The following is a 22,440-nucleotide window of genomic DNA, read 5'->3' on the forward strand; positions in this document are numbered from 1 at the left end:
GATTATTGTTGATTGTTTTATTGTGTTTGTAAGGTGTCCTTGAGTGTCATGTAAGGCGCCTATAAATAAAATGTATTATTATTATTATTATTATTATACACACAACATACACACACAACATACACACAACACACACACACAACACACACACACAACATACACACAACATACACACACAACATACATGCATAACATACACGCATAATATACACACAACATACACACATCACATACACACACACAACATACACGCATAACATACACACACAACATACACGCATAACATACACACACAACATACATGCATAACATACACACAACATACATGCATAACATACACACACAACATACACACACAACATACACACATAACACACACACAACATACATGCATAACATACACACAACATACATGCATAACATACACACACAGCATACACACACAACATACACGCATAACATACACACACAACATACACACATAACCGCAGTGGAGTATGAAGTGTGTTCATGTCTTACGGACCGTACTGAGATCAGCAGGACTCTGTAAATGAACACTGTACACACACACTACACACACAGTACATTCACAGTAAAACATTCATAAATCAAGTCTTTCCCTAACCCTAGTAGCACTAATGGTGCTCATCATGAGAAGCATTCGATAATATGCTGATATTATATAATAATATGTTGATAACTACACTCTCATAAGCACAATAATAGAAAGAAAAATGGTTCTTGGATAACGTGAACTTAAAATGTTTTTCATGAGCTCATCGCAATGCATTCCGGGACTAAAGGAGGTTTACTTCTCAGAAGGCGTCCAATGAACAGATGACTTCTAATTACTCAAAGAATAACAATTATTGATAATGTATTAAAATAATCTAACTCAATTAAAGTGCTAAAACACACCAAGAAGTGAACTGAAATCATATTTCTTTTTTAACATGCAGTTCTTGAAATGAACTGTTATTTCATACTGTATACATACATTCCCAGTTTGGAAAACAAGCAGCTTTAGCCGCTTTCCGACCAAGTAGTTACAGGAACTTAGTTATAGGAACTGTCCACTTCTAAACAGTTCTATGAACTACTCTCCCCCAAACTCGGTTTTGCTGTTTGCGTTCGCACTGGCCAAGTGGTCATAGGAACTGGTAGGAGGGGTAAGGGAGTGACGCAAGCACGGTGACTTTTATTTTGACGGCGCGACGGACCTTTATTTTGGCGGCGCTGAGAACGCCAGAGCAAACAATGCTCGCATCCTCTGTGTTTATTAGTTAGCGATCTGTCTAACAGTACTGTTTAATATGTTATTAGATAGAACTGTTATAGAAAGTAGACAGTATATGAAAAAAAGGTTATTATCCTATGCCGTGAGGTTGGTGTCCAGTGTTACTAGCAGGGCAGATAAACATAATCATGTTTGGCTTGGTCCCCTCAAAGTTGCGTTGGATTTTCTCTTCAGCATAAAGGTTTAGAGACCCATCTATCACTGTTTTCCATGTTTGTATAGTTAGTTTCTGGAGTAAATATATAGGCTATAATCTAGGGTGACCATACGTCCTGTTTAACCAGGACATGTCTGGCCAGGATTTCGAGATCGCCCAAAATACCCGGGGATTCGGCTTTTGCTTTCTACAGTCACCATTCATTATGTTTACATTATTACATTATTTGACACTGACACGTACGTGCCAGGTTTGCAGGTCATGAATTCTGCTTCACACGGATCCCGATCGAGACGAAAACATTTTCTTATCAATGCTAAAACGTACATCAACCGATCACTTGTTTAGCGTTCATGTAAACACTTCATTCAGATTCACCAATCGGAATTAATTCAGTCCTATTGAATCAAAAGGTGTGCATGTAAACAAAATGAATGGCGACGAAAACAAAAGCCGAATCCCGCATATTTTGGGCGATCTCGAAATCCCGGCCGGACATGTCCTGGAAAAAGAGGACGTATGGTCACCCTACTATAATCTGTGTGTTTACATTATAGCTGTTTTAAAAATGGCGGGTGCTGGTGTTCCGCGTGCATTCGGTCACGGGTAGTTCCTATAGTGCTGGTTTAGACCCTACTCTGAAGTAGGACCTAAATTAGTTCCTCCAAATGGAGTTCCTAGAACTAAAATCGTTCCTAGTTCCTGCGGTGCGAACACGCCGACATCCGGGTACTTTAGCCAATAGCTCTAGGAACTGTGAAAAGGCTCCTCCGGTCGGAAAGCGGCTTTTGTCATAATGTCTCCTAACTCTAGTGGTAAAGCAGCTCTTCTTCTTCATCTTCTTCTTCTTCTTCATCTTCTTCTTCATGTTCATCATCTTCTTCATGTTCATCATCTTCTTCTTCTTCTTCTTCATGTTCATCATCTTCTTCTTCTTCTTCATCATGTTCATTATCTTCTTCTTTTTCATGTTCATCTTCTTCTTCTTCTTCTTCATGTTCATCTTCTTCTTCTTCTTCTTCTTCTACTTCATGTTCATCTTCTTCTTCTTCTTCTTCTTCTACTTCATGTTCATCTTCTTCTTCTTCATGTTCATCTTCTTCTTCTTCTTCATTTTCATCTCCTTCTTCTTCTTCTTCTTCTTCTTCTTCTTCATCTTCTTCATGTTCATCTTCTTTTTCTTCATGTTCATCTTCTTCTTCTTCTTCTTCTTCTTCTTCATGTTCATGTTCATCTTCTTCTTCATCATATTCTTCTTCTTCATCTTCATCATCATCTTCTTCTTCTTCTTCTTCATGTTCATCTTACACATGTTCGTTCTGCACACGTGAAGTCTTCAACATGACTGCCAACATTGTGTAAATCTCTGATGGATCTCTGACCTGAATATGGTTCTTAGAATCCAGAACTCATGCACTCGCACTCCATCAAGATGGAGGATCCTGTGTAATTAATGAAGAACACTTTAAAACAGCCCTTCATTTGGCCGGGCCTCACTAATGAGCTCTAAATATAACCGCATTAGACATTCTCCTCCGTGCTGGCCGCTCATTTATTTAAAGTTGCACTGGGTTTAGAGGAAAAGTGCCTCCTCATCACAAAGCCCGACACACATCAGGACGACAGCGAAGCACTCAAGCTCTCAACTTTATTTCAGTTTCCCTTCAAGAAGAGTTTCCTCGTGTCTTCAGACCACTCTTCAGTTTTTGTCCAATTAGAAGATTCTGGATAAACGAGACGTTGCGTGTAATATTAAACATCATAAGTGTCCAGTTAGGTCCTGAAAATCCCGTCCCTTGAAACGACTCCCATCATCAGAGCCGTTCTCCAGCGCGATCCTCACACTATACAGTGCTATGCATAAGTTTAGACACCCATGCTAAAGTTGACTAAAAAGAGGAATAAAAAATCATCTTTTGGAAATTGAACTTAATGCCTTAATTAAAAAAAATAGGAAAAATCCAACCTTTAAAGGTCCCGTTCTTCGTGATCCCATGTTTCAAACTTTAGTTAGTGTGTAATGTTGCTGTTAGAGCATAAATAATATCTGTAAAATTATAAAGCTCAAAGTTCAATGCCAAGCGAGATATTTTATTTAACAGAAGTCGCCTACATCGAACGGCCCGTTTGGACTACATCCCTCTACTTCCTTCTTTAATGACGTCACTAGAACCGTTTTTTGACTAACCTCCGCCCACAGGAATGCTCCCTCAACTCTACCGAAATTCGTTTATGTACTTGCGCACTTCTTATAACTTACTGTGTTTACTCAGCTCTTACGGTGATTTTCTGAAGTAAAACTGACGCTTCATCTTTTGTGTGATGTACAATAAACTTTATTAAACTCATCAGTATATGTTTGATCATCATTCAGACAGCAGACTTGTAGGCTATTAATAAATAATGGATACATACAACCAGATGACAAATACGTTATAATAACCGTAATTAAACTACTAAACTATACCTGTTCCATCTCTATACAGCACTCTGACTCTGTAGGCATTATTGTCCGACTCGAAATGAACACCGTTACTGAGAGTTTCTGATATTATCATCATTCCGTGAGATGAAATTGTCCTGACAGACTGAGCGCGAGCTCATGAAGCTCCGCCCCCTGGGTCGTCCAGCAGCAGCTCATTTGCATTTAAAGGGCACACACTAAAACAGCGCGTTTTTCTGTGCCCCCAAAAATGACAATTTAAACATGCTGTAAAAAATGATCTGTGGGGTATTTTGAGCTGAAACTTCACATACACACTCTGGGGACATCAGAGACTTATTTTACATCTTGTGAAAAGGGGCATAATATGGGACCTTTAAGGACACCAATTTTCTTTGTGAATGAATAATGTATTGTAAATAAATAAATGTTCTTCCTTAAAATACAGGGTGCATAAGTTTGGACACCCCTATGTTAAATTCCCATAGAGGCAGGCAGATTTTTATTTTTAAAGGCCAGTTACTTCATGGATCCAGGATACTATGCATCCTGATAAAGTTCCCTTGGCCTTTTGAATTAAAATAGCCCCACATCATCACATAGCCTTCACCATACCTAGAGATTGGCATCAGTAACCAATATTTCCCCAAAATTAATAAAATATTTCCCCAATTTAACACCTGTAACCCAACCCAAAAACTCAGATTCATCCTAGGCGAAGAAGCCAAATGCTCCAATATAGCAGCAAGACTAGTAGCATCTCTCCACATCCTGAGGGACGAGCAGAGCAGCAAACGCCCAATAAACACACACTCACTTACAGCCTAACACACCCCATCACACACACACAGACACACACACACACACACACACACACACACACACACACACACACACACACACACACACACACACACACACACACAGCCTAACCCATCCCATCACACCTTCACACATGTATATAATGTTCAATTCAAAGTTCAGTGTTTGTTTATTTTTGTTTTTTATATACATGATTTCTGCATTATAATCCTTTTTATTTTATTTATTAATCTTTGTTTACTCTATTATTATTGTTTTATGTTATCAGTATTATTATTTTTGCAATAACTAGCCAAGATAATATATATATATATATATAACACTATCTTTTTATTTAATTTAACTATTATTATAATTTTGTGTACTAAATGTTCTAAATCATTTTCTATGTTGTTGTGATGCTTTGGCAATACAAAATGTACTTTTTTGTCATGCCAATAAAGCTTTCTGAATTGAATTGAATTGAGAGAGAGAGAATTCTTGTCATAAATGTTTGTCAAGTCAAGTCATCTTTTGACTTTATCCAATACAGATTGTTCTGATGCATCTTTACAGCGATAACAGGAAAATAATGACTGTAAAGATGATAATGCGATTGTAGCTTGTCGTATATATAAAGTAAATATTATTCGGACTGCGACTGATGACGTGTGACGTGCATTTAATCCTTCAAATATTAAATTAGGCATCATGTTACATGCATGGGATAGAGAGATGTTGACTAGCTCGACTGCAGAAAGTCTGTGTATCTTCATGTAAACGCACTGAGACGACAGAGAGAAATGTGGAGGAGTGTATCTGTGTTTAACCCTGTGAAGAGAGCGTCTCCGTCAGTCACGTATTTATGAAAGTGAGCAACAGATCGCTGGCATACTGAATACTGCAAATGCTCTCTCTCTCTCTCTCTCTCTCTCTCTCTCTCTCTCTCTCTCTCTCACACACACTCTCTCTCTCTCTCTCTCTCTCTCTCAATTCAATTCAATTCAATAAAGCTTTATTGGCATGACAAAAATACATTTGTATTGCCAAAGCATGAAAACAACATATATAACAGTCTCTCTCTCTCTCACTCTCTCTCTGTATCTCTCTCACTCTCAAATTCAAATTCAATGAGCTTTATTGGCATGACTTGTACAGTATTGCCAAAGCATTGGCCATTACATAAATGGACATTACATACACAAATAATCAATAAATTCAATAAATCAATCAGTAAACAAATGTATGAATATATTTATATAAACAAGAAAAAACAACAACAACACCTTTGTACATTAGTACCAACATTCAGACGAGATAAGGATGATTCTGACTTTGGTTTTGTCCACTGGCTGACTCTCGTAGTTTGTGGCAGGCTGTCACATATTTTGCTGCTGTTGTGATTGAGCTGGAGTCCTCACCCAAAATATGATTTAATTTTTCTGAATTTGGTAGTGCCATAAAATTTGGTTCTAGTTGTTGGAATCTAGTGAAATAGTCTGATCTAATGCTGTGATAGTGATCACAGTGTATCAGGAAGTGTTCTTCTGTCTCCACCTCTCCCTGAGAGCACAGTGAACACAGCCTCTGCTCTCTCGGCTGCCATCTCTGCCTGTGCCGGCCTCTCTCTACAGCCAGACTGTGGTCACACACACACACACACACACACACACACCTCTCTCTACAGCCAGACTGTGGTCACTCAGCCTGTACTTGGTCAGGGTCTTTCTCATTTTATGCTCTTTCACACAGCTCAGGTATTCTGCTGGTGTATAGTCTCTTTTCAGGTGTAAATAGAGTTCCATCTTCTTTTGTGATTTAGTAGCATCTTTCCAATAGGTAATGTAATTTTGTTTTTGTAATTTAATAATTTGGTTGGGCCAGATAGTGCAGTGCTGGTCTGGCTGTAGTTTCAGCATGAGCTGTGAGAGTGCGCTCCGGTGCCGGTTCTGCTCCTGACACCGCAGGGCCTCAGCCTGGTATGAGCTCGGGTCACTGCGCTCCGGTGCCGGTTCTGCTCCTGACACCGCAGGGCCTCAGCCTGGTATGAGCTCGGGTCACTGCGCTCCGGTGCCGGTTCTGCTCCTGACACCGCAGGGCTTCAGCTGGTATGAGCTCGGGTCACTGCGCTCCGGTGCCGGTTCTGCTCCTGACACCGCAGGGCCTCAGCTGGTATGAGCTCGGGTCACTGCGCTCCGGTGCCGGTTCTGCTCCTGACACCGCAGGGCCTCAGCCTGGTATGAGCTCGGGTCACTGCGCTCCGGTGCCGGTTCTGCTCCTGACACCGCAGGGCCTCAGCCTGGTATGAGCTCGGGTCACTGCGCTCCGGTGCCGGTTCTGCTCCTGACACCGCAGGGCCTCAGCCTGGTATGAGCTCGGGTCACTGCGCTTCAGGTGCTGGTAGAACTTCACAGCTCTTTTTTGGATAGTGATCAGCAGGGGGTATTGTCCTAATTCAGCTCTGCACGAGTTGTTTGGTGTCGCTCTGTTTACTTTTAGGATGCTTTTACAAATTTGGGTATGCAGAGTTTCGATTTCCTCTTTTTCCCATTTTGAGAAATCTTGGGTTTTCAGAGGTCCCCATATCTCGCTGCCATACAGAGCAATGGGTTCAATTATTGCTTTTAGGATTTTTAGCCAGGTTTGAATTGGAATTTCATGCCGAATAGTGTTTTTAATCATGTAGAAGACTCTCATTGCTTTTGCTTTCAGTTCATTCACAGCCAGATTAAAGTTCCCTGTTGAACTCAGCCTTAGTCCCAGATATGTGTATTCGTGGGTGTGTTGGAGGACTTGGTTTCCTGCTCTGAAGACGTATTTATTTTCCCTACACCTGGATCTATTTTGAAAAATCATTATTTTTGTTTTAGCTAAGTTAATTTTGAGAGCCCACGTTAGACTGAATGTCTCTACGACGTCGAGGAGCTGTTGTAGTCCCTCTTTTGTTTCTGACAGAATGACTAGATCATCTGCAAAGAGGAGACATCTGACCTCTGAGTCCGTCAGGGCTGGGCCGGGGGCAGTGGAGTTATTTAATGCTTTGGCTAATTCATTTATATAGATGTTAAATAGAGTGGGGCTCAATGGGCAACCTTGTCTGACTCCTTGATTTTGGGGGAAAAATTCTGTTCGACTATTCCCTATTTTTACAGCACATGTGTTGTTTTTATACATGGTGTTTATCAGATCAAATGTTTTCCCTCCAATCCCATTTTCCAGTAGTTTTAGGAAGAGTCCTTCGTGCCAGATCGAGTCGAAAGCCTTCTCAAAGTCAATAAAACAAGCGAAGACTTTTGATTTATTCTGGTAAACATGTTTATCAATGATGGTGTGGAGGGTGTAGATGTGGTCAGATGTTCTGTGTTTGGGCAGAAAACCAATCTGACTTTTGTCCAGAATTTTGTGTGTTTTAAGAAAGTTCTGCAGTCTTACATTAATAATGGAACAGAATATTTTCCCCAGGTTGCTATTGACACATATGCCTCTGTAATTGTTTGGCTCATATTTGTCTCCTTGTTTAAAGATCGGTGTAATCAGGCCTTGGTTCCAGGAGTCGGGGAAATATCCTACACTCAAAACAATATTGAATAATTTGATTATTGCAGTTTTGAATTTGTCGTTGGTGTATTTGATCATTTCGTTTAATGTTCCATCAATGCCACATGCCTTGTTGGGTTTTAAAGCATGTAGTCTCTCTGTAAGCTCATCTACAGTGATTGGGAAATCTAGGGGGTTCTGGTTGTCTTTAATTTTTTCTTTCAGGATTTCTAATTTGGTTTTTAATTCATTTCGAGCAGGATTTGTTTCAGGTGTTTTGTACAGATTTTCAAAGTGTGTCCTCCATATGTCCCCGTTCTGAATGGCCAGTTCTTCCTGCTGTGGTCTATAGAGAGTGTTCCAGTTGTTCCAGAAGTTACTGGTATTTATGGACTCCTCCATTTTTTGAAATAATTGTTCTGTGTGTTTTTCCTTTTTTACTCTTAGAGTTTGTTTGTACAGTCTAAGAGCTTCATGATATTGATGGCAGAGTTCTTCATTGTCAGGATCTCTGTGTTTTTGATTTGACAGATTTCGTACAGTTGTTCGGATATGTTTGCACTCACTGTCAAACCACATTCTCTATCTCTCTCTCTCTCTCTCTCTCTCTCTCTCTCACTCTCTCTCTCTCTCTCTCTTCCTCTCTCTCTCTCTCTCTCTCTCTCTCTCTCTCTCTCTCTCTCTCTCTGTCTCTTCTCACTTCACCCATATTTTTCTTCTCTCTGCATCACACCTTCGTTTGTTTCTCTCCTTCTTTCTACTGCAGCTGTTTTCTTCATTTCTCTCACTATTCCTTCCTCTCTCTCACATGTAATAAGGCAGTACAGGAACCATAAGGTGAGAATATCTCTCATTATTTTCCAATCTGTTGCTACGACGACAGCAGTTTGATTGACAGATCTGACAGGTGACGTGCTGAGACACAAACAACACAACACACACACAAAAAAACACAATCATCTAAGCTCATATTAGAAAACCACAAAAGAAAAAATTCATAATAAAATATTGACAATAAATATAGATTTTTATGTGGGATGAGCTTCCTTCTTCCTGTAGAGGGAGAGGATGGGAAATAAGTCTCGCTCCGCCTGGACAAACACACTCAGGGTTAGGGTTAAAAACACACCCAGCCTTCATCTGATGATCAGTGGAGCTCACAGTGACCCGTGGAATAAACCGGCAGAAATGAGGATCACACCGGGGACAGAGCTCACACACACACACACACACACACACACACACACACACACACACACACACACACACACTGATGCAGATCTTTCCTCCAGATCTCAGATGTTCACACACACACACACACACACACACACACACTGATGCAGATCTTTCCTCCAGATCTCAGATGTTCACACACACACACACACACACACACACACACACTGAGGCAGATCTTTCCTCCAGATCTCAGATGTTCACACACACACACACACACACACACACACACTGAGGCAGATCTTTCCTCCAGATCTCAGATGTTCACACACACACACACACACACACACACACACACACACACACACTGGGGCAGATCCTTTCTCCAGATCTCAGATGTTCACACACACACACACACACACACACACACACACACTGAGGCAGATCTTTCCTCCAGATCTCAGATGTTCACACACACACACACACACACACACACACACACTGAGGCAGATCTTTCCTCCAGATCTCAGATGTTCACACACACACACACACACACACACACACACACACACACACACACTGAGGCAGATCTTTCCTCCAGATCTCAGATGTTCACACACACACACACACACACACACACACTGATGCAGATCTTTCCTCCAGATCTCAGATGTTCACACACACACACACACACACACACACACACACACACACACTGGGGCAGATCCTTTCTCCAAATCTCAGATGTTCACACACACACACACACACACACACACACACACACACACTGAGGCCGATCTTTCCTCCAGATCTCAGATGTTCACACACACACACACACACACACACACACACACACACACACTGAGGCAGATCTTTCCTCCAGATCTCAGATGTTCACACACACACACACACACACACACACACACACACACACACACACACACTGAGGCAGATCTTTCCTCCAGATCTCAGATGTTCACACACACACACACACACACACACACACACACACACACACACACACACTGAGGCAGATCTTTCCTCCAGATCTCAGATGTTCACACACACACACACACACACACACACACACACACACACACACACACACTGAGGCAGATCTTTCCTCCAGATCTCAGATGTTCACACACACACACACACACACACACACACACACACACACACACACACTGAGGCAGATCTTTCCTCCAGATCTCAGATGTTCACACACACACACACACACACACACACACTGAGGCAGATCTTTCCTCCAGATCTCAGATGTTCACACACACACACACACACACACACACACACACTGAGGCAGATCTTTCCTCCAGATCTCAGATGTTCACACACACACACACACACACACACACTGAGGCAGATCTTTCCTCCAGATCTCAGATGTTCACACACACACACACACACACACACACACACTGAGGCAGATCTTTCCTCCAGATCTCAGATGTTCACACACACACACACACACACACACACACACACACACACTGAGGCAGATCTTTCCTCCAGATCTCAGATGTTCACACACACACACACACACACACACACACACACACTGAGGCAGATCTTTCCTCCAGATCTCAGATGTTCACACACACACACACACACACACACACACACACACACACACACACACACACACACACACACTGAGGCAGATCTTTCCTCCAGATCTCAGATGTTCACACACACACACACACACACACACACACTGAGGCAGATCTTTCCTCCAGATCTCAGATGTTCACACACACACACACACACACACACACACTGAGGCAGATCTTTCCTCCAGATCTCAGATGTTCACACACACACACACACACACACACACACACACACACACTGAGGCAGATCTTTCCTCCAGATCTCAGATGTTCACACACACACACACACACACACACACACTGAGGCAGATCTTTCCTCCAGATCTCAGATGTTCACACACACACACACACACACACACACACACACACTGAGGCAGATCTTTCCTCCAGATCTCAGATGTTCACACACACACACACACACACACACACACACTGAGGCAGATCTTTCCTCCAGATCTCAGATGTTCACACACACACACACACACACACACTGAGGCAGATCTTTCCTCCAGATCTCAGATGTTCACACACACACACACACACACACACACACACACACACACTGAGGCAGATCTTTCCTCCAGATCTCAGATGTTCACACACACACACACACACACACACACACACACACACACACACACACACTGAGGCAGATCTTTCCTCCAGATCTCAGATGTTCACACACACACACACACACACACACACACACACACACACACTGAGGCAGATCTTTCCTCCAGATCTCAGATGTTCACACACACACACACACACACACACACACACACACACACTGAGGCAGATCTTTCCTCCAGATCTCAGATGTTCACACACACACACACACACACACACTGAGGCAGATCTTTCCTCCAGATCTCAGATGTTCACACACACACACACACACACACACACACACACACACACACACACTGAGGCAGATCTTTCCTCCAGATCTCAGATGTTCACACACACACACACACACACACACACACTGAGGCAGATCTTTCCTCCAGATCTCAGATGTTCACACACACACACACACACACACACACACACACTGAGGCAGATCTTTCCTCCAGATCTGTTATATAACACTTCATCTGAAGAGAATCCTCTCCCAGCGCAGGATCTAACTGTTAGAAGATCCATATTTCTCTGACAAAGTCCTAATATTGACCCACTCACTTCCTAAAGCATTATAAAATAATACCAAAACTGCATTATCACTTTCACAAACAGGAGAAATAAACAGATGCTGCAGCATTTGAAGCACATACCAGGAGCATGAAGCTTTCTCAGTGAATATATAAGAGCGACAAGATCTCGAGCCGAGCCGAGTAACGTCCACTGGGACGAACGCTGCCTGTCCTGGTCAATGAGATATCAACACACGTATGAAACACACGATAAACTCGTTCAGATCTGTGATCAGCAGAGGTGAACACAACCGTGCAGATATACAGAACAGCACGATCGCCAGTGTGATTTATCAGTTCATATAGCATGTAGCTTTACATTTATTTTATATTTCTTCTTCACAAAATAAAATGGTTTTAAAGGGATTCCAAACAACACAGACTGAAAGCAGGACTGGATCATCATCAGCGTATATGAGTGGAGTGAGAGATTTTCCCAATCCGAGCAGTTCTGGACAAGCACAGGCAAGAGGTTATACTGAATATCAACACTGATGCTTCCCAAACCAGATTAAGGAACCAGAACCAAGAGTTGTACAAATATGAATGCTCCTGATGAGAAAATAAAGACTACTGACCATAACTAAACATGTATGTTCTGTATGATGCTGTTCTGAAGGTTCAATAGCATGCATGAACGCTGCTGGTCCTGAGTACATATTTCGTTCTCACGTGTCAACATGTACAGAATGACAATAAAATACCTTGAACCTTGAATAGACAAAAGCATTTATTCAACATGTCAATCTTTCAAAGCTTTGACATCAGAATTAGGCTAGCATATTGTAAAGAACTTAATGCGTTTTATGTTTGTTCTGTTTAGAATACATGGCAAAGACATTGTAGTTTCACCATCTGCCACCGAAGACTGTGTCCTGCATTGTAACCGAACTGGAAAGGCCTTATAAAAGCTGAATTGAATTTGAATTGAAGTAGCAAACAGGATGCAAAACTGCAATCTGCATTTATGCATATTTTGTTACACTGAATAAATAAAAGATAACTCCATTTCCCAGAATGCCTCATCTGTGTGGAAGTACTCTGAATTATTCCAATTCCAATTCCAATTTCAACTTCCTGTGTGTTGTGGCCAATTTGATTCAAATTCACAATTTTGCACAACCTGTTTCTAAATGCACAACAGCAGGAAGGACGTGTGACGCATGTCCTTTATCAGCCAGGCCTGAAAGCAAATTAATTAAACTGGTCAGTGGACTTTTGAAGAGCAGCCAAGCTGAGGCTTGTAACACTGTTTCCTGTGCAGATGAGCACTTCCTGTGCAGATGAGTACTTCCTGTGCAGATGAGCACTTCCAGTGCAGATGAGCACTTCCTGTGCAGATGAGCACTTCCAGTGCAGATGAGCACTTCCTGTGCAGATGAGCACTTCCTGTGCAGATGAGTACTTCCTGTGCAGATGAGCACTTCCTGTGCAGATAAGCACTTCCTGTGCACGAGCACTTCCTGTGCAGATGAGCACTTCCTGTGGAGATGAGCACTTCCAGTGCAGATGAGTACTTCCTGTGCAGATGAGCACTTCCTGTGCAGATGAGCACTTCCTGTGCAGATGAGTACTTCCTGTGCAGATGAGCACTTCCAGTGCAGAGCACTTCCAGTGCAGATGAGCACTTCCAGTGCAGATGAGCACTTCCTGTGCAGATGAGCACTTCCTGTGCACGAGCACTTCCTGTGCAGATGAGCACTTCCTGTGCAGATGAGCACTTCCTGTGCACGAGCACTTCCTGTGCAGATGAGCACTTCCTGTGCAGCTCAATATGAGACTAATGAAGATCATGGCAGCCATTACTGAAGAGCCTTAGCAATGCAGGATCAGATCAAGATCGCAACCCTAACACACACAATCCATCAAAACTCACACATTTCAGATCAGATCCAAACTATAAAACACGTGTAACATTAAAAACGTAGTTCTCTGAATGCTTAGAACAGCGCTGTCCAGTTCAGCTTCAGCACTGGATCAGACGAGCTCATCTTACCTGTGACGGACAGATCCGTGGTCCTCCTCACCACAAAACTCCCAAACTGTAATTCACAGGTGTAATTCCCAATGTCGTCTTCCCGCACGTCTTTGATGGAGAGCACATCTGCCCTCCTGACAACGCTCGGTCTCCACTGTTTCACCCGGCATTCCTGCATCCAGAAAACAGATCCGTGTTTAATGCAGCTGGGATCTCATTTCGCTAGAATGACACATTAATGAATTGCCTTCAAGTGGGCGGCTTTCAATGATGTCTACAGACTGCAGCATTACTGATTTCACACTTGACAATGTTGTGACAACAGCTAGAATTTCATCTATGAATTGTTGCCTTGGCAACGCCTGCCAAAATGCCTGTCAATCATTTATTTACCACCTATTATTTCCCATGTAGATGAGCAGATGAGTTCATTATTAAAGCAGTGAACCATGAGAAACGATGCATGAACCGTGCTGCAGTTAAGCAGTGTTAATCTCAGCAAAGATTTAACTGACAAAGATTAAGGTCTTTTTAATTGTCAATGATAGAACAGACACAATTTATTGATTTTTATGAAAACATACCGCCTTTGTGTGATGAGAAAAAAAATAACACTATAAGATATTAAGGGGCCTATTTAACGATCTAAGCACATGGTCTAAAGCACACGGCGCAAGTTCACTTAGGGCGTGTCCGAATCCACTTTTGCTAGTTTAATGATGGGAAAAATGGTTGGCGCGCCAGGCGCAAGGTCTAAAAGGGTCATCTCTATTCTCTTAATGAGTAATGGGTGTGTTTTGGGATTTACGTGCGTTAAACCAATCAGAGTCTCATCTCCCATTCCCTTTAAATGCCAGTTGCGCTCGCGCCATGGCGGATTCGCTATTTACATGATGGAATTTGATAGTGGAAAGACCGAACGCGTCTCCAGAGCGCAAACAGATCTTCTCGTACGCGAGGTAAAAATGCGCAAGCAGATCATATATATATCATAACATATATCTTTATGTACACAATAATAATCTTTTTTATTGTAATCCTTTTAATTTTAAATATTTGGCATGTTTGTGTGCTGCTGTGCGTCTCTGTGTGTTTAATAAGCAGAGTGTACGCACGTTGTGGACCCGCCTATAGGCGCACATTATTAACACGCTCATTAAATAACAAACAAAAATATTGCTAAAGAAAAATAGTCTATTTTTGTTGCCTCAAAATAGCAACGCTCCAACAATGCGCCAGAACACACCTCGTTTTCAGACCAGCAGCCCATGGTCACACAAATGGGCGCAAATGCATTTGCTATTTAAACAATGTGGAGCAGGACGTGAAAATGAAAACTGCATCAGGCTGAAACTACCAAAAAGCTTGGCACTGCATTGCGCTGGGTGTAAAATAGGGCCCTAAAAATGTTTTTAGAAGAAGAAGGAAATGATTCAAGAACTGCAAACGAGACCTCTTTGCAAGCAGGTCAATTATCTCAGTGTATATATAGCCACGGTTTAAAGACTGATATAAACCAGTGATTAATTTAAAGAACCAGATCAAATAAGTCATTTGTTGGAGAATCAGACAGTTTTATCAGTGGGTTCATCGCTTGCTTCTCTCTCTCTGTGCTGGATGCTTTGATGCTAACTAAATCCAGTCATGTTTCCTGCACGAATGTCCACAGCGATCATCTGTCTTTGATTCAATTTAGCCGGAAACTAAAGTGCAGCAGACGTTTAATTTGACACGCGTTTACTTCAGATGAATAAGTGCTAGTGTAGTCTCATGGCTGGCAGAAACTGACCAACTCGTACAACTTTCCTCCACAGTTTCTCTGTCTCATTTTCTGCCTCAGGACTTCAGGATTGATGAAAGGTCTTTTTTCTGCATAATAGCTTCTATTTCCAACTCTGAACGAAAACGGTAAAAGCATGTTTTTGGTGAGATTGAAATGAAGATGATGGGATGGAAACAAAATGAAGAGTATTTTAGATTAAATAAACAAGGTGACCGTACCTTGTACCAGGTGATCTCTGGGTCTTTCCCGGACTGTGTGTAGTCATCTATATCAGGACAGAGGATGTCTTTGCTCTTACTCAACTCGGCCTTCTCAAAGTACCTCATCTTGGAGTTGTAACAGAGACCCGAATTGTTCTCGGCCACCGTGAGCGACATCGACACTTTCATACAGTACGTGGAGTTCCTGCAAAACACACAAAACCAACATGATCAACAAGCTTCACACTATACACACACAGACAAAGGGAAAAGGGAATCAAATGTTTGTTCTTTCATGTCGATCAGCAGGAGAGAGGAATCTCACAGAAATCCCCTTAATCGTTGAAAGGAGTCTTTACAGGACTAATGCAGTAAACGCTCAGTTAAAAGGGTAGGTCGTGTTTTCACATCATTCTCAGTGATTGTTTCTTTGCTTGTCTTTGGTAACGGATGTCTCAGATCAGCAGAAATGAGAGCAGGGAACCAGCAGGCCATTTCTCAGGTTTGTTGAATGATGCTCTCAGCCGACGCCTCTTACTGCCACAATTGAATTTATTGGAAAACAACTCCCTGAACAGAAGAAACAACACAATGCAGAACGGAGAGAAGTGCTGACTCGAAGAGTGAACGGAGACTATGAGGACCCAGAGAATGAAAACTAAAGCTTAACAGTTATCCACACCTCCGGCTTTAAAAGGGTCTTATAATTAGTCTGCGGTTTGATTCTCTGGTGAAATAATACAACACTGTTCCTGTAACAATACTGTTCCTTTATATACAGGACATCAGAAGACAGGCGGACAAAATCAGAGTCTACAAATGATTAATGAACCGTGAATGTGGTCAGTCTCATGCAGGAGGCCGGGGCCCATCAGAGGCCTCAGCATGACTTAAAGCGATTTAAATTACCGTAAGTTATATTTAAATAAACTTAATTAGAATGAAAAAAACAAATACAATCAAGGTGTGAACTGGATGAAAAGACACGCAGCAGCTAAGAGCCTGTTTACACCTGGTCATTTCATGCATTTTTTACTGATAGCTATCTGATTTGTTAAAACGGTTCCATTCACACTTGCCCACATAAATGTGTCTCCGCAAAATGAATATAAATCCGATCTTCAATTACCACATTCAAGTCAGCGAAAGCAACAGATATGAGCTGCATTTTATTTTTCATAAACTAATTTCAAGATAAAAGACCACAATAGGAGAGCGGCATCAGCAGTGGTAAGATCATTTAGTCTCACTTTTTTGAATGAAGATGATTGCGTTTTGAGCATCAGCAACTTACTTTCTGTTTCATTTGTGGCAGTTTACGTGTTGGCTTGCTGAGATACACAGATTCATCTGCGGCAATGCGTGTTTTAAGCGATGTGATGCGTGCCGTCATATCTGGCTATAACACGCTCTCACACGTTTATTTTTTAACATTTTGGGAGGAGTAAAATCTACATGTGTGGTTTCAACAACCAGATGCATTTACACTTCTCCAGTTTCATCTGGAATGCGTCTCAGACAACCTCCTGAAGTGGTTTGAGCGATCGGATTTAAATCCGTCTTTTTCTATAGCTATCCGATCAGAGAAAAGCATGCATTGACCGTTGAAACCCAAACGCTGAACTAGAAAACCCAAACACTGAACTAGAAAACCCAAATGCTGAACTATAAACCCAAACGCTGAACTAGAAAACCCAAATGCTGAACTATAAACCCAAACGCTGAACTATAAACCCAGACGCTGAACTATAAACCCAAACACTGAACTAGAAAACCCAGACGCTGAACTATAAACCCAGACGCTGAACGCTAAACCCAGACGCTGAGCTATAAACCCAAACGCTGAACTATAAACCCAGACACTGAACTCTAAACCCAGACGCTGAACTATAAACCCAAACGCTGAACTATAAACCCAGACACTGAACTCTAAACCCAGACGCTGAACTATAAACCCAAACGCTGAACTATAAACCCAGACGCTGAACTCTAAACCCAGACGCTGAACTATAAACCCAAACGCTGAACTATAAACCCAGACGCTGAACTATAAACCCAAACACTGAACTAGAAAACCCAAACGCTGAACTATAAACCCAGACGCTGAACTCTAAACCCAGACGCTGAACTCTAAACCCAGACACTGAACTCTAAACCCAGACGCTGAACTATAAACCCAAACGCTGAACTATAAACCCAGACACTGAACTCTAAACCCAGACGCTGAACTATAAACCCAAACGCTGAACTATAAACCCAGACGCTGAACTATAAACCCAAACACTGAACTAGAAAACCCAAACGCTGAACTATAAACCCAGACGCTGAACTATAAACCCAAACACTGAACTAGAAAACCCAAACGCTGAACTATAAACCCAGACGCTGAACTATAAACCCAAACACTGAACTAGAAAACCCAAACGCTGAAATATAAACCCAGACGCTGAACGCTAAACCCAAATGCTGAACTATAAACCCAGACACTGAACTCTAAACCCAGACGCTGAACTATAAACCCAGACACTGAACTATAAACCCAGACGCTGAACTATAAACCCAAACGCTGAACTATAAACCCAGACGCTGAACTATAAACCCAAACACTGAACTAGAAAACCCAAACGCTGAACTATAAACCCAAACGCTGAACTATAAACCCAAACGCTGGACTATAAACCCAGATGCTGAACTCTAAACCCAGACACTGAACGCTAAACCCAGACACTGAACTATAAACCCAAACTCTGAACTATAAACCCAGATGCTGAACGCTAAACCCAGACGCTGGACTATAAACCCAGACGCTGAACTATAAACCCAGATTCTGAACTATAAACCCAGACACTGAACTATAAAACCAGACACTGAACTAGAAAACCCAAACCCAAACACTGAAATATACGCTGAACGCTAAACCCAGACGCTGGACTATAAACCCAGACGCTGAACTATAATTGAATTGAATTGAATTGAATTGAATTGAATGCCTTTATTGCCATTTTACTTTACAATACAACGAAATTAGGAGCGCTCTCCATGGACTATAAACCCAAACGCTGAACTATAAACCCAGACGCTGAACTATAAACCTAGACGCTGAATTATAAACCCAGATGCTGAACTATAAACCCAGACACTGAACTAGAAAACCCAAACGCTGAAATATACGCTGAACGCTAAACCAAGACGCTGGACTATAAACCCAGACGCTGGACTATAAACCCAGACGCTGAACTATAATTGAATTGAATTGAATTGAATTGAATTGAATTGAATTGAATTGAATGCCTTTATTGCCATTTTACTTTACAATACAACGAAATTAGGAGCGCTCTCCATGGACTATAAACCCAAACGCTGAACTATAAACCTAGACACTGAACTATAAACCCAAACGCTGAACTATAAACCCAAACGCTGAACTATAAACCCAGACACTAAACTCTAAACCCAGACGCTGAACTAGCTGAACTCTAAACCCAGACGCGTAACTATAAATCCAAATGCTGAACTATAAACCCAGACACTAAACTCTAAACCCAGACGCTGAACTAGCTGAACTCTAAACCCAGACGCTGAACTATAAATCCAAATGCTGAACTATAAACCCAGATGCTGAACTATAAACCCAAACACTGAACTAGAAAACCCAAACGCTGAACTATAAACCCAGATGCTGAACGCTAAACCCAGACGCTGGACTATAAACCCAGACACTGAACTATAAACTCAAACGCTGAACTATAAACCCAGACGCTGAACTATAAACCCAAACGCTGAACTATAAACCCAGACGCTGAACTATAAACCCAAACGCTGAACTATAAACCTAGACGCTGAATTATAAACCCAATCGCTGAACTATAAACCCAGACGCTGAACTATAAACCCAGACACTGAACTATAAACCCAGACACTGAACTTGAAAACCCAAACACTGAAATATAAACCCAAACACTGAAATATAAACCCAAACACTGAAATATAAACCCAAACACTGAAATATAAACCCAGACGCTGAACTATAAACCCAGACGCTGAACTAGAAAACCCAAACGCTGAACGCTAAACCCAGACGCTGAACTATAAACCCAGACGCTGAACTATAAACCCAGACGCTGAACTAGAAAACCCAAACGCTGAACTATAAACCCAGACGCTGAACTATAAACCCAGACACTGAACGCTAAACCCAGACACTGAACTATAAACCCAGACGCTGAACTATAAACCCAGACGCTGAACTATAATTGAATTGAATTGAATTGAATGCCTTTATTGCCATTTTACTTTACAATACAACGAAATTAGGAGCGCTCTCCATGGATGCATACAATAAATACAACAAACAATCTTTACAGTACATAAAAAAAATAAAATAAAAAAAAACAGAATAAAAGCTGAACTATAAATCCAAACGCTGAACTATAAACCCAGACTCTGAACTATAAACCCAAATGCTGAACTCTACATCCAACCCGGACCACTTACAGTTTTTCTCGATTGTTTACACACATTTTCTGAAAGCATGCCTCATATTCTCAGAACTCTACACACAAATCAAAAAACACACACACAATGGGCAAAACCCCTCAATTCTCCTGCAAAATGAAACTTTACATTCAAAACAATGTTATTTCTTCTCAAAATGGTATTTTATTTTCAAATGACACACACAAACCATCATATGAATAGACATTTATAAGAACCAGTTGTACACTGATGTGCTCAATGTAAAACACTATGATGAATGGAAAACACTTCTTCTCCATTCATCATAATGACTTAGGCCTTTTTTTTGTTCAGTGTTACACTTACTACAGATACATACATAAGTGTGTTGTAAAATATTTGAGAATATTGTTTTTATACTCAGAACACACAAATACAGGGTAACAAATATATTTTATTTTTCCCATAAAAACAATGTACACAGTGTACATCCCAACCAACACAAAGTTGTACATACAGTGGTCTACATACAAAACAACAGAAGAATTGACTGTATACAGTTACAGTAAAAAAAATCAAAAAAAAAAATCCAATGTTGGCATCCATTGCTCCATTGAAGAGCTCACCTGTTGCCCTTTTATGCTAAAGCTCTGATTGCTGATTGTAAAACTGTGTGACGGGTGTTTGCCCATGTGATGAGTCAGTGTGTGTATCTGAATGGCAGTGTGTTCCTTGTGAAAACAAGAGATTTTCTGCATGAAAATTGTGCCAAAAGCAGAGAATTGTGTGTAGTGTTTTGAAAAAAGTGTGTTTTAGAACTGCAATTTGAGTGTAAAGCAGGAATTGTGCTTGTAGTTTAGCAGGATTGGTTCAGGGGGTTGGTGAATGAGTTACATGTTGTGGGCATTGTGTCTCAAGTACCAGTATTTGTGTGTAAACAATTGAGAAAAACTGTAATACGTAATGTTAAAGAAACAACTGCACTGTACATGAACCTGTCTCCATACTGCAATTTTGTACATTCTTCCTCTTGTTGCTTCTTGCACTGTTATGGTCAATAGACACGTCTGGTTAGATGGTCACTGCACTTCACTGGCTCTGTACTTGTATTCTGCACAATGACAATAACGATGATCTAATCTAATCTAATCTAATCTAATGTGTCTCACTAGCAGAAAGATAAAATAGAATTTTTATATCATTACACATAGATTGGATGACACAGATAATATTTACCCATAGTCTCAAGCTAAACTTAAGGTATGAATTTCAGTGAATCCACTAAAAATTGGGTCAGTTTATAATTAATGGCATTTTGACTAAACGTATGATCATGTTTGATTCATTGTTGGAAGTATTAAGGACCTTGGAGGAGAATTTATCACGGTTAATTACGGGATGAAGGCAGCTGTTACGTGGGAATAGGGAATCTAGCATTGGTTAAATCATTAATTTTCCCTCTGAACGCCTGCGGACTGCATGGATATTGTGAGCGTTTCCCTCTTCCAACATGGTGTCCTGACCAGGTGTGGAGCAACAAGAGATGTACTTTTAGCTCCATCAACACCACATTCAGCAGATTTTACATCTGCAACGCAGCATGTAGTTCATTTCTCTTCTAAAACAGATAGAACTGAGCATTCTTGGGGAAATATTGATGAGATCCTCCTGCGCCGGATATCATAAGCGCTGTCGCGTGAGTGACGCCTGAAGATCTGCTGAAGCCGGTTGGTGTTCGCTACAGCATATCTTTAAATCAGTGTTTTATGAGTGCTGTATTATTTATGACCTG

At 41.3% G+C, this 22,440-nt stretch overlaps 1 protein-coding gene across 4 annotated transcripts in view; it reads right to left on the bottom strand.

Annotated features, from left to right (window-relative positions):
* Positions 1-22,440, bottom strand: part of il1rapl1b (interleukin 1 receptor accessory protein-like 1b) — a 235,762-nt gene that overhangs the window by 98,671 nt on the left and 114,651 nt on the right. For all 4 annotated transcript variants that reach the window (XM_084100351.1, XM_084100349.1, XM_084100350.1 and 1 more), the window contains exons 4-5: positions 16,212-16,398; positions 14,229-14,382 (exon numbers count right to left, since the gene is read on the bottom strand). In XM_084100351.1, coding sequence (XP_083956477.1) covers positions 14,229-14,382; positions 16,212-16,398 — 341 coding nt within the window. The remainder of the gene's footprint in view (positions 1-14,228; positions 14,383-16,211; positions 16,399-22,440) is intronic.

This window comes from Abramis brama, assembly GCF_963993115.1.
Source record: "Abramis brama genome assembly, chromosome: 23".
Taxonomy (NCBI): domain Eukaryota; kingdom Metazoa; phylum Chordata; class Actinopteri; order Cypriniformes; family Leuciscidae; genus Abramis; species Abramis brama.